Raw genomic sequence first — 13,877 nt, 5'->3', positions numbered from 1 at the left:
GACTTATAATTCTCGATATAGTAGACAAAATGCAGTTTACATCCAAGAACATCATGTAATGCAAAAAAGCAAGTATTAAGGAATGGGGGAATGGATAAGTAGTTGGGCCATCTCATGAGTCTTGATAAAAATTACGCGGTGGCTTGAGATTGGTCCACTTGCAACTCAAGTTATAGATTAATAATCCAAATCATAGATTGAGACTATTTTAAGTTAGATAACAAAGACCTAACTATTTGTGCTCATTGGTGATTGTATCTTCATAATTGGAGCATATAGATATGGTGATAGCAAGGGATGCACTATGCTCCTCTTTAGAGGAAGGGAATTTACTTGTCTCAACTTCAAAATCAATAATGGGATATCCAAGTCGAATAACCATGTTGTTTGCAGTAATCTATATCTCTAAAAATGTATAGAAGTCAAAATTTATATATTTCAATGATCTAAAAATTATACATTATGCATATACAAAAATGGATAATTTTCATTGCAGCAGCATGCTAAATTAGATCATAAAATATTTAAATTTAGAATTCACCTAATAAATCATGATTTACACGTTAAAACTTGGATAAAGTAAAAATCTTTAGCTTTTAATCCTTAGAACATATGGTCTCAGATTATTGAATGGTTAACTTTTGTAACTATATGATGCATTGGTTAAAGACAATAAAAAAAAAAAATGGTTTTTCGGTTTCTAGGTATTGTTGGTAGAATAGATCATCATCAATTATATAGATTTTCAATCAGATGCCTTGTTATTGATTTTAGAGCAGAGAAAAGCATGCACTTACTCATCTCTAGAGGAGCCTATCTCATAATAATAATCCTACTCTTAAGGCTGGAGGTTACGAAACTTAGGCAAAAATCTGCAATCTTCCTGAATAAGTTTTTTTGCAGGCAATACTCAAACGAAAAAAATAATTTACTCATGTTTTTTATGTACAGGAAAGTCGCCGTTTTGTTGCTTGGTTAACATTTATCCAATAAAAATTGTTGATTTTCGGATAAATTTCGTAGCGTCCGAAGAACGAGCCTGGGTTGGAACGCAAGGAAGCAAGCATGGATTTGTTTGGGTCCGGATCTGGCATAGATCCGACCCGAATTCAATCCCCAGATCCGACCCGAATTCAATCCGTTCTGCAGCTCAAGAACTTGAAACCTTCGTATTTCTTGCTCGAGAAGAAATCAAGGAAATAAAAACGAGACCCTAGCGAAAGAAGTCCCAGTTTCATCTCCTTCTCCCCAAACCAACCATGGCTTTGAGTCGCGACTGGATGTACGAGAACAACGGAGGGTAGTGCTTTTTCTCTCTCGAGCTGCTCTTCTTTCTTCAGTGATTCATCCCCTGATATTAACCGTCCGATCTACAGCACTTGCGTGGCGATCGCGGGAGCGGACTACTGTGTGGTGGCCGCCGACACGAGGCTGTCCATTGGATACAGCATCTACACCAGGGACTATTCCAAGATCTGCAAGCTGTACGACGCCTTTCCTAATATTTATGAATTTTCCTATCTTTCTCAGTGAATAGTTTGGGGTTTTATATAGGTCGAAGGTTTTGATCATTCTGTTTTCTGAGGTTTTAATCTTTTTAGGTTTTCATTCTTAGATAACTCTTTTTTGTTTTTTGTGAAAAAAACGTGGAGAATCATTAGCCATTTTATGACGAGCATATACAAGAATACAATTTATTCAACCTGAATTCCAAGTTTTAAAAGAGTCAGAATGTGCATTAGAAGGGAAAATATAATTAAACGTTATAATTTTTCCTTGCCTAATAATAGATTAAAGATGACCGTTTGTTCAAATATTGGCCATTCTTCTTCGCCTCCAAAATGTGATCATATTGCTAACAACAATAAATAAATGTCATATCACGTTTTCAGGATGGAGTCAAATTCGATAAAACATTGAAACTGTACAAAAGTCGCCTAGGAACAAAAATTACCAACTCTGTTAAGGCAAGATTTAAAGGAGCTTCACTTGAATGGTATACCGAAACCTTCTTGATTAGATAACAAGATGGCAGCTCCAGTTATTATTGGAATGCAAGATGCTATGCTCCAGTTAGACTCCAGTTGTTATATGAGATGTCAAGCTTGCTGGGTGGTGCAATTAGAATAGGAGGTTCAACTAGAATAGATAAGGGCTATGGAGACCTCATGATCTCCTCTATTATCTAGCAGTCTTCAAAAGCTTGAATGGAAATACCAATAGTCTTAAAGGAAAGCAGCAGTCTCTTGTAGGAGTCATTGTGAGCCTCGAAAAAAGGCTCTTACAGGTATCCGAGCAGTGTAATTTCTTGTAGGAGTCATTGGTTGGTGGCCTATCAGTGATTTTTGAGAAACTCATCCTAAGACCTATTGCTAGAATATTAGTGCAACTAAACAGTTTGGTTAAAGATTATCTTTGATGGCTGTGATGTTTCCAACTGAATGTAATGATTGTAATTGCTTGTTGACAGAAACTATTTGTGCTTTTATAATATCCTTCAAAACATCATTTAACTGCTTAAACCACATTTCATTTTCTTTGGTACCACAGGTCTGAACCCATTTTATGTTTGATATCATTTTCTTACTGTCATTGTATAAGATTTTTCTAGCAAGTATCTAAGTGTTTTGAGAAATTTGAGAAACATCCTGTGAATGGCTAATCATTATAATAAAGTTAAAGGATATCCAATATTTATACTATTGTATATAATTTGAGATTGGACATTGAGACCCTTGAAGCAAGAAAAGCCCAAAGCTTATAAAGTCCTTGGAAGAGAACACTGGATGTTGCCATGTTCTGCTTGAGAACTGATTCCTTTTTTCTTTGGAAAGATCATCTAAAATTTGGAATGCCTCCATGGTGTCAATAATTAAGAACATTTGGGTGGTTAGCTACTCAAGTGTGGAAGCTTAATCATTAGACCAAGGGCTATAGAGGCTCATAATCTATGAAGCACCGATACTCCTATTTCAGGCATGTATCAGCATCGGGTATGTTTCCGGTGTGGCACTGGTACTTCTATCTCTGCATTCTTGAGATTGTAAGTTTGTCCCTTGATGAATCAGATGTGGAGAAGAGGTTTTTTGCTGATGATGCAGAGAATGAAGCAGCTGAAATCATTATCACTTGATTATCAAGACTTACTATTTTGATTTCTTCTACTTATTTAGACTGCTAGTTTTTTTTTCTTTTCGTTAATTGCAAGGTTTGTTTGTTTTTTATGATGATACTTATAAATTTAGTTGAGATTTGAAAGCTTAATTTTATTAATATTCAAATATTATATATATGATTCAGTTTTTTCATATATTTTTATTAATATTTGAATATTATATATATTCAAATATTAATAAAAATATAAAATATCTTGCTGCACCCGTATTGTGTTTTTTTTTTTCAATTTTTGCCGTATCGGCATATCCGTACCATAAAGTACCCATACCGCGTACTGGTATCTATGCTTCCTAGCTCATAATATTGAAATACGTACAATGGGCAAGGTGGGAGCTGTTGGCAAAAGTTGGGAGCTGCTAAGAGAGAAGAAAAGATACCAAACCTAGCATGTATGCTGCATATTGGACGCAAGCTTGTTGAAGGCTACTTATATTCAATTTATATTTGGAGAGCTTGCATCAGCTCAGATTCTACCATTTTGCACCGTTCTTGGTTCCAAGAAAAGAGTTGAGTGATGAGTTGGCCTTGAGAAGCCTAGCAATTCAAGTGGACTGGATTAGTTTAGATGGTTGTGATGTATTGGACGGAAGCACCAGGCTCTCCTAATAATTCTTGTGAGCCTTGAAAAAAGCCTTAAAGGTAACTGAGTCTGAGTGGCATAAATTTTTATGAGAGGCATTGAGTTGTTGGTACATTAGTGTTTTCTAAGAAACTTATCTTAAAATAGCATTGGAGTCCTAGAGGGACTAAATAATTTATTTTTAAAATATTATTGCAATTGCTACAATGTTTCTATTTATCTGAGGGTTGAAATTGCTTATTGACAGAATTATTCATGCTTTTATAGTATTTAAGATTAAGGCATTCTATGTACAGGCTTAATAATAACAATTCAATAAGATCATATATAATTTATTTAACCTTGGTTGGATGGAAGAATGATTAGCTTTTGTCTTTGTAAGTTGTTTGTATTTTGTTTAGTTCTCCCTTATCCTGTAATCTGAGGAAATCCTTACTACCAGTTCTTGGAAAGAAGAAAGAAAAAAACATTTTGGCTTTGTAGAGACAAAGATAGTATTTGACAGAGATTTTTCTATTCAGAAAGAAAGCACTGATTGGTAGAAAAACAGATGTCGTATAATGAATGGTCCCCTCAAAAAAGAGTTAAATGTTATGGTTTCCATAAGCATCTTGTAGTTTTTCTAGCTGATTCAACATTGATACAGCCCATTGATCTATTTGTAATTTATTCTAGAGAAGAATGAGTTTAGATTATTTATCTCTTTACATGCTACAGTATTTTGAGTCTCAGTCATGCCTTAATAAAGAATGCCTACAATTTACCAGAAACCTGTAAAGACTATTTTTTTTCTTCATACCATTTTTTGCTGCTTCTCTCACACAATAGTGCTTGAACTTGATGGCTTTCATTTCTCAAGGTTTATAATTTCTATGCATGGCATGGAACACTGTGCAAGTGCCCTCCTGAATGGTGGATTTTTTGATCAAGATGATGATCACATGTTCTGTCCATCTTATTTCTTTTGTCTTTTACTGCTCACCTTTTCTTAAACTTTGTCTTTTTATATTCCTTTAATTCAGCTTCCTCCCTCCCTCTCCCCTCCCCCCCACCTTGCTGCATCTTTTGATCCTAACAGTTATTTTTGTGTGCCCTTGACCCTTGCCATAGATCATGCCTTACTACTCCATCTTCTTTCTAATGTTTAGATCCTATCTCTTTATTTCAGTGCTTTATATTTTCGTTTGAATGAATTCATTATTCTGGTTATCCAATATTATGTGCAGATTACTTAGATTTATATGAATGATTCATACTTCCTATTTTTCAATCAGCTGGTCATTTTTGGGGCTGTTTAACTGAATTGAAATTGCAATTGGAAGTCTTTGATAGCAATTCAACCTCCAAATTAGTTTGAGGAGCTAGAAACCCTAGAGCTGCATGAAGATCTCCTAACTAAGGATTCGCATTTAGTAGTAGTTCAACAATGACATATCTAGTTGATTGAGTATTCTAACTTAATGATAATTGCATGTAATTGGAATTCACTATTGTGGTTCTTTACTTCATCCAATAAATCTTGTTGGAGAATAACATCTTCTTGTTGTTTCTTGCAACTCGTTGACAAGGTTTTTTTGTGTTTACCAGTCATTTTTTTTTGCACCGGAATTTCTGCATTAACTTTGACTTTCTTTGCTGGAAATTCGAAAATTGTGCCACAACTCCTTGATTTATTTAATTAAATGTTCCATTCCAACCATGTGTTTATATTGGATTTTTGGGCTTTTCTAAGTTCTTTAGTTCATGGATCCACACTATGAAATCTGGTACCTTGACACTACTGATATTTGACAACAGCACCATTTAAAGAAGGATCTGTTAATTAAGCACTTAACCTCCATGTCTTAAGGTAAAGTTCTGTTTGGTTGCCTATAATTGGGTATCTGAACTTATTTGGGTCTAGTGGGAGCTTGTTTTGGGTGTCTGGTTAGCCTAAAGTGGCTCCCAAAATGGTCCACAAAACGAATAATTGGCTTTAATTAATTTCAGCCTTGGGAGAGTTAAGGCCACTTATGGAAAGGGAACTCCTAGTTAGCGTATTTACACTGAATCAAACAGGCCCCACATAGGGGTTGGATCAATAATGTATATCAGGCTTAACATACACACATGGTCAATACTACATGTGCAGCCTGCCCCACATATGGAGGGATAAACAAGTTGAGACATAATAGGAGATAACAACAAAGATGAGTTAAGATGACTACTAAGCATGGTTCGTTGAACTGTCCCCAACCGGATGGTTTTGGATGTGCCGAACCATAATGATGGCTAATTGGTGCAATTTGGACGTTTGACTTGAGGAGAAAAAAAGAGGAAAAAGCTAGCGGTGCCTTGTTGAGATCCTTGAAGGGCCATCGAGGTCTTCAGAGCTCTGCAGTCCTCCATGAGATGCGAGAAGAGAGAGAGAGGGGAAGGGAGAGAAAAGGAGTCTAGTGAACGCAATGGGGAGGCCATCGGAGAGCCGCAGGGTGGCCACCAGACGGCCCAAATTAGCTCCATGGTCACCGCGGTTCAAAACAGGGGCCTTCCTTTGTTTCATTGTGTTTTTTTAAAACATGATAAATAGTGAAAAGAACACGATAAATAGGGAAGCCGACAGCCTCTCCACAGTCTTCCCTTCACTTCTTTTCTCTCTCTTCTCCTCTCTCTCTATCTCTCTCTGCTCTTCTTTTCTCTCGTGGAGGATCGTGGAGCTCGGGAGGGCCTTGGCGGCCCTTCGGTGACCACCGCCGGCATCTTTGCCGGCCTTCCTTTCTTTTCCTCCCTCTCCCTTCCTCCCCCTTCTCTCTTCCTCTCTCTTTTTTCCCCCGATTTATCCCTCATTTCTGCATCGGTTCGGGCCCGGTATGGGGGCATGCGAACTCATACCGCCTTGGATCCTTGCTATTGGGTACTTCAAATAAAAAAGAACAATACACAGTTATGGTCCTAACAATCCAAGGTTCTAGGAGGTGTAAATTGAGGATAGACCTAATGTTTGCATTTTTTTTTGCACAAAGTGACCGACCGAGGACTCAAGCCCACATCATCGCACTTGTCAGTGCAAGTTTTTTACCATTGCTCCAAGAAATACCCCCCATAATGGATAATTTAAATAAACAATTATCTTGTTTGGGATCTGAATCCAAACCTCTAGCAACCTTAACTCTAACATTGTGTTAATCGATCACTTAACCTCAAATGCTTAATCTCTCAGGGAATGGATTAACTATGTAAATCAGGCTTAACATAATCAATTTTTCTTTCCTAGCTATGTTGATACAATCTGATCATAGGTTCATAATTGCTAGGATTAATTTTAATTTTGAAATAAATTTGACATTTGAACAAAATAAAAAAAGGAGGCCTAAGGGTTAATCCTTTTGGTGTTCATTCCATAATCCAAAAGACAAACCCTAGCGAGAATTTCCTATTGTCTTGTGGAGGAAGAAGCAATAAATCTATATCAAATTCTATAAAAATTAATTTCAGTGCAACATATTATAACTTCTCATACTCAAAGTTGCAATAATTTGAACTCCAAGCATTTAACACATCCACCTGTACTGTTTTGCTTAGTGCGATCCAAATAATAAAAAATATGAAGTGACTCACCAAAAGAACCATGCCTTTACCTGGGGTCCAGTTCCTTGTGAGTGGTGATTATTTTTTCCCATTTCACTTAGGTGATGAATCTCTACTGTACTCCTAAGGTAATTGTATGGGTTTTTAATTTATGAAAAGGAGCATTTTTTAATCCTTCTATTTTTGTCATTTTCAAACACTGTGTATTCCCTTGTCGACCGCTTTATTTGCTTGTTCTTGTGCACATATAGGACGGAGAAATGTGTGTTGGCATCTTCTGGATTCCAGGGTGATATAAAAGCTTTGCAAAAAAATTTGGCTGCTAAGCATTTGGTGAGTTATCAGAAGATTCTAATGATATTGCAATCTCCATTTACTAGCTATAATTTGTACCATTCTTAGGGCTACTCCATGCACCTTTTGACCATTAGAAATATTTAATAATTTTTGAAAGAGATTCTCATGGGAATTGCATATGTTCATGCCAAACATCATACAAGGTCTTTGCTTGTTGGACATTATGCATTCTTGGTGTATAAAATTAGATGGTGCTATGGAAGCTTATTATATTAGATATGATTATAGAAGGATACAATTGTACTTTGGGATCATGTGAGAATCATATTACATGATGTTTTGACTGTAGATGGGATACAGGTTGTTGCTAACGAATTGTTTCTGATATCGTAAATCAATATTCTAGCATTGTTGAACTAGAAACTGAACTATCTTCTTTAATCAAGAAAGAGCTTGATGCCTGGATTGCTCTTGCTTTACATTGTCAATTCCTTCTTGTTTTGAATGAAGGTTTGCCGAACTAGTATTGAAGGGGAGTACTAGCCGGTGACTGGTTCGGCACGGTCGGATCGATATCATGCTGTTCCGAGGTGTACCAACGGGGAGCGCTGGAGAGTGAGGAGGAGAGGGAGATGGAGGGGGAGAGGGAGAAAAGTGGAGAGGAAGAGAGCGAGAGAGTGAGGGGGGGTTGTGGGTTGGAGGGCGAGGGAAACCCTAATCCTAGCTTGATCAGTTCGGCTTGGTGAACCTTGTCTCAGTCCTTTTTATTTACCTCTGTCTACTTCTGTGGTTGGTGGGCATCGGCCCATTCATGTGAGTGTATTTCCACCTGTGCATGGCAAATTTGTGCTTGAACACAGTTGGATCAGCAATGTGTCTCAGTCCTTTTCATTTACCTCTGTCTACTTCTGTGATTGGTGGGCATCAGTGCATTCATGTGAATGTATTTCCCCTGGCAAATATGTGCTTGAACACAGTTGGATCAGCAATGTGTTTGTTGACTGCAGTATCTTGTATCCTGTCATTGTGATTTTGTTGAGTGTCTTGAATTCAATGTCATCTATGTGCCTTAACCCTTTTGTATCTGGTTAGCTTGATGGATCAAGTCAAGATCCACCAAGTTTTGAGAAAGTCTTCGAACTCGTTGATGCTGCATTATTGGTCATAGAAGCTCTTGGCAAGAGAGGGGGCCTATCAATTAATATATAAGATCAGTTGGTGGATTTGGAAGTGCATCTCATTGGTTATGCCAATCGAAGATCATTCAACAAAGGAAAAACCTCCTAAGGTTTCTTTGGAAAGATTCTAGGTGGAGAACTAAGGCACATTGGGTCCATTTTGAGGCACAACTGTACAAAAGATAGTCAACCTAAAATCAACAAAATGCTAATATTGACCAATGGTTTGCATAATTCTTGTAATGCTGTTCTACTGTGGGTACATGTGAAAGATACAGACACGGGCACTGTTGTTGGTACTAATAAAAGAATCTGTGATAAATTACAAATATACAAGACAATGGCTGCAAAGCATTGATTGTTGATAATAAAGAATAGAACTATAATATCCAAGTCAGGAGTTGATGCAAGCTAATTGGTTTTTTAAGTTCTTCATGCCTTGATAAATGAAATGATAAAACAATTGAGGAGGGCACATCATTTGCTAAATGCTGTCCTTAACCACCACCAGCAAAGGGCCGTCTTCATAAATGCTTTTGTTTCATATGTTACTTGCATTTTAAGTCTTGGTTCTACAGGTTGATTCTAAACCTTCTTAATAAGATACTAAAATAGCAAATTTTAGTATTGGTGGGTTACCAAGCTGATACACTTTAGGCATGGCACTTACTTGTCTTGAACTTTTAGAGAAATCTAGGTATAACTATCTTTTGGTGCTGCCCTTTCCAGGGGCCCACACACATACAGCATATAGATACATACCTATACACAGTTAAAAAATTATTTCTTTTCTTGTGAGAACTGGTAAAAAGGGAAATTTTAATAATAAATAAGGGAAGATGACTAGAATAGAAAAGGCTGACTTTAATTTTCAAGTGATAGATGGAGGCGGGAAAACAGAAGAGATTTTGCATGACAATGTTGAGAAAAGGAGAGTTGAGATAGCTGTCATTGTTTGTCATCAATGATGCTGCTTGCTTTCTAAGTTCTGTCTGCTTGCCAAGGTGGGTGCAGCATCTACATGGCATTCTATAAGCATCGATCACCAGTTGGACTCCGAGGTTGACTAGTTGATTCCATAAAGAAATGTAGAAAAGTTCCTAAAGGTAAAAAAAGGAAAAAGTTCCATTGAAATTCAAACCTCAATGTGAAGCTTTTATAGGACAGAGTAGATGTGCGAAGCTATATTCTAATTGGCTACCGCTGACGTATATCTAGTCCCATGTTGCCACTGGTCCTTGTTCTTGGCCACTGTTCAACTGCCAGCTCCCGCTGCAATCTCTTTCGATTCTAATATGTCAAATCCCCTGTGGCCAGAATGTTGTTCCTCTTGGTGCCACACGCTACTTTCCACTGTCATAATGTACTACCACACCTTCTCTCTAAGCATTTCTTTTTTCTTTTTCTTTTTTTTGTGTGTGTATGTAATTTGAGGGGCCTGCTTCTGCTCACCTGCAACCAAATGCACTATGGCTTCCACTTCAGGTAACTAAGGTCAAGCCTACTGCTACCTGCACTTAGTTTTTTCTTGTTTCTTTCAGTACTGGCTGGATCTTAGTGATGTGTGTGCTATTATAGAAAAGTGAAAGTTATCAGTTGAAAGAGGATGGTCCCTTGAACTCTTGCTTTGTATGTGGTGAAAATGATTGTTAAGGAGTTTATAAATCTTATTTCCTCTTTTCAAGAACTATCCATTTCACGAGGTCTTGAAGAAGCCAATATAGATAGATTGTTAATGAAGAGGATGAATAAAATTGCAGTATAACTTTAGTGGAATGGTGTCATAACAAGCGAGGATCAGGCTGCTGAAATATGTGCTGACTGTTCCTGTAGTGATTATGGCTATGATGTCAATTGGTGTGTCTGGTCTATGAGGCAAAATGGTAACTGATTTTACATCCCATAGCAATTCATGAAATATTCAAGTCATATGTTCTTCACTATTTGTTTTATTTAGTCAGAAGCATCAAAAGTTGTTTTGCTTGAGCCAATGGTTTGAACTAATTTTAGGGCATGATCTTTTTAAACCTTATATGTGAAGTTGGCACAATATAATATCTATTTATTTAGATTTCTCATATTTGACTGGTTGGTACCATGGACTTATTTTTGGGCAACTCCATCCATCTTACTCGTCTCATACCATCAGGAACTTTCTCAACAGCATGCAACATTTCATTTTTTGTATGTTTTTGGTAACCAGGAGAGTTAAATTGTCCTAAGTCATCCATTTTTCTCTTCTAAGTAATCTTCTTTTTCATAAAGAAACAATAATTCTGCACCTAGCTTTCAGTTTATTGATGAAAAAAATGTTTGTCTTGCTTCTTATCTTTGGAGTTGTGGGTCTTTGTCTACAGAAACAATTTGTAGGGTCTCTGTGCTGATACAAGTGGTAGCTGAAAGTGTATTTTTTATTAGGTTGTTAGTGTTCTGACTTGTGAATCTTTTAAGGCCGTGTTTTGCTTCCAGAATGCTCATTATTGATGGTTGCGATCCCACCATCTAAGCTCTTCTTATGTTGTGGTTTGAACAGGCAATATCCTATCAGAACCACAGCTGGTTTCTTTTTGATTGTTATCTGTTGACTCTTCATATTTACTGTAAATGATTGTGGTTATAGCAGCATAACTCCTAAATTTATGAGGGAAATATGTATGGATATCTATGTGTATTTATCTTCAAAATAAGTTAATGCTCAGTGATACATTAACTGGCATCTAATTCTATATGTGGGTGCATTTCGCTGAAACTGGTTATTCCTGCTGGCAATATGGAGGGTTAAATATATTGTTGTTATGGCTGTGATGTCAGGCTTCATTAGATTCCTGTCTTCATGTTTTGATTTTTCAACACTATCCGAATTTAAGAATCTTGTCACCTTATTTAAATTTTGTATTGTCCAATTCCAAAAACCTTGGTTTGTTAATGTTTCCTGCACTCCATATACCGCTTTTGTTTCTGAGATTGCCGGGGATATAGATATATTAACATATAAATAGACTGAAGTGTTGATATTCCTGCAGCAACTTTTGGCCTTCAATGGTCTTGAAGCGTTTTTCCCTTCTTGCCTTCAACACTTGAATATGATCTAGATATATTAACATATAAATAGACTGAAGTGTTTATACTCCTGCAGCACCTTTTGGTCTTCAATGGTCTTTGAGCTTTTTTCCTTTTTAACTTAGTACCTGAATATTGAAAGTATGATTGCAACACTTTTTTTTTTTTCATCTTTCCATAGAAAGCTTTGTTAATTCTATTTAATTCTGGCAATTGTGCAGATCTATCAGCATCAACACAACAAACAAATGAGTTGCCCCGCAATGGCTCAACTCCTCTCAAATACCCTTTATTTCAAACGTTTCTTTCCATATTATGCTTTCAATGTTCTAGGGGGACTTGACAATGAAGGTATGATTAGTCATTTTTGTCCTTAGAATAGGTCTTATTCTGAGGAGTACCTTTTTTTTATTTATTTTGAGGGTATTATGCTCAGGAGTATGCTACTTGTTCTGTCAAACTGTTTTCGTAGGGAAGGGCTGTGTGTTCACATATGATGCTGTTGGGTCCTATGAGAGGGTTGGGTACAGCGCCCAAGGCTCTGGGTCAACACTCGTCATGCCTATTTTGGACAACCAACTTAAATCCCCTAGTCCTCTCTTATTGCCTGCCAGGGTAAGTTTCCTTCACAGCTTAAAAATATCAACTTTGTATAGCAGAGCTTTTATGTAGGGTTTTAATTCTTAGCGCATGTAAATCTGAACAGGATGCTGTGACACCACTATCGGAAGCTGATGCTGTTGATATGGTAAAAGATGTTTTTGCATCTGCAACTGAAAGAGATATATACACTGTATGGTTCCCATATACTGTACTTCGATCCATTTCATTTTTGTCATGCTATCAAAAGCTTCATTGCGGAGAGTTTATTGGTGAAATTGTTTTTTTCCTCATCTCATCATTATCACTCTGTGATAATTTTACAGGGAGACAAACTAGAAATAGTCATTCTCAATGCATCAGGCGTACGGCGTGAATTTATGGATCTCAGGAAAGACTAATTTCCCATAATTGCGGGCTGCTGTTGTGACCTAGCTGGCGGAGCTGGGGGTGGTCCTTCCCAGGTCATCATCATGGTGGAGCCATGCTCCTTCCATGGTGATCGCCCATATTTAGCCTTTGTTATCCCTCAAAAATCTTTCAGACCAACTAATGTTATGCATGTTTATATGAACAGGGCCTGATTTTAGTCTTTGGTATTGGCATTTTATCCACTTTTAATCCTTCCCTTTACCCTTCTGCATGGCCTGCCTTCGGGATTTTGTATTTAAAGGTTGTACTATATTATCACAGGCTTCCAATTCATTCTCAAAGAGATCACAGATGGTTATGCTCTGCCACAACTGTGAGAAGTTGGCGTGCGAAGGTTTTGATATTAGTATCTGGAGGTTGCCCAATAGGTTTGAGTGCAATTATAACTATATCACTGAGTTTGGCGGCGATGAAGGTTGTGACACTATTATTATGCCGCAATTGTTGTGTGTGTTGCTGCACTAAGGTTGATCATTGGAGCTTGACCCTCTGATGTCTGGCCTCTGTACTCAGTTCTGGCCACAACATGATATAAATTCCCTACACAATTTACTTAGTATATTATCTTCAGTCAACTGAAATGAACCTTCTTCCTACAACAAAGAGGTGAGGTGACTGGAGTTGAGGAAACATGCTCCTGAGTTATCCCGGGTGGCAAACATTAGAGGATACAGGTAATATTTTGGCCAACAACCATGAATTTGATAATTTGTTTGCTGTGGGTCGCAACCTGCCATTTAGTTAATTCCATAGTAATTTAACAACTTCCCATCCAAAGATGACCTCTTATTGCAGTGACCATTGGTGCACGTATGCATGTGGCTCAACCTTATGGAGAAGCATTCAGTGATGACCTGATGGTCAGAATTACCCACTGACCTATTCCATCACAATGCATGCTTATGAGAAGATGGTTTGTGCTAAATCTACATTAGCCAATTAATTCCTACATGCATTTCATATCCCCAACTTCGCCTATCCTGTGC

General features: G+C 37.3%; 1 protein-coding gene across 1 annotated transcript; it reads left to right on the top strand.

Annotated features, from left to right (window-relative positions):
- Positions 1–1,141: 1,141 nt before the first annotated feature.
- On the top strand, positions 1,142–13,051 carry LOC105054787 (proteasome subunit beta type-1). Its single transcript, XM_010936380.3, has 7 exons — positions 1,142–1,300; positions 1,377–1,484; positions 7,576–7,657; positions 12,081–12,210; positions 12,332–12,474; positions 12,566–12,652; positions 12,786–13,051. Exons 1-7 carry the CDS (start codon positions 1,260–1,262, stop codon positions 12,858–12,860), a joined length of 666 nt encoding a protein of 221 aa, XP_010934682.1. The 5' UTR covers positions 1,142–1,259; the 3' UTR covers positions 12,861–13,051.
- Positions 13,052–13,877: the final 826 nt, after the last annotated feature.

The sequence above is a fragment of the Elaeis guineensis genome, chromosome 12 (genome assembly GCF_000442705.2).
Source record: "Elaeis guineensis isolate ETL-2024a chromosome 12, EG11, whole genome shotgun sequence".
In the NCBI taxonomy this organism is placed as follows: Eukaryota; Viridiplantae; Streptophyta; class Magnoliopsida; order Arecales; family Arecaceae; genus Elaeis; species Elaeis guineensis.
This window is presented reverse-complemented; position numbering and strand designations above follow the sequence as displayed.

Bases quoted from the DNA above. Each gene is read 5' to 3' on its own strand.
- LOC105054787 (XM_010936380.3), top strand. From the start codon at position 1,260: ATGGCTTTGAGTCGCGACTGGATGTACGAGAACAACGGAGG. The intron at 7,658-12,080 runs GTGAGTTATCAG...GCAATTGTGCAG, and splicing joins ATTTGGCTGCTAAGCATTTG to ATCTATCAGCATCAACACAA. The intron at 12,475-12,565 runs GTAAGTTTCCTT...AAATCTGAACAG, and splicing joins CTCTCTTATTGCCTGCCAGG to GATGCTGTGACACCACTATC.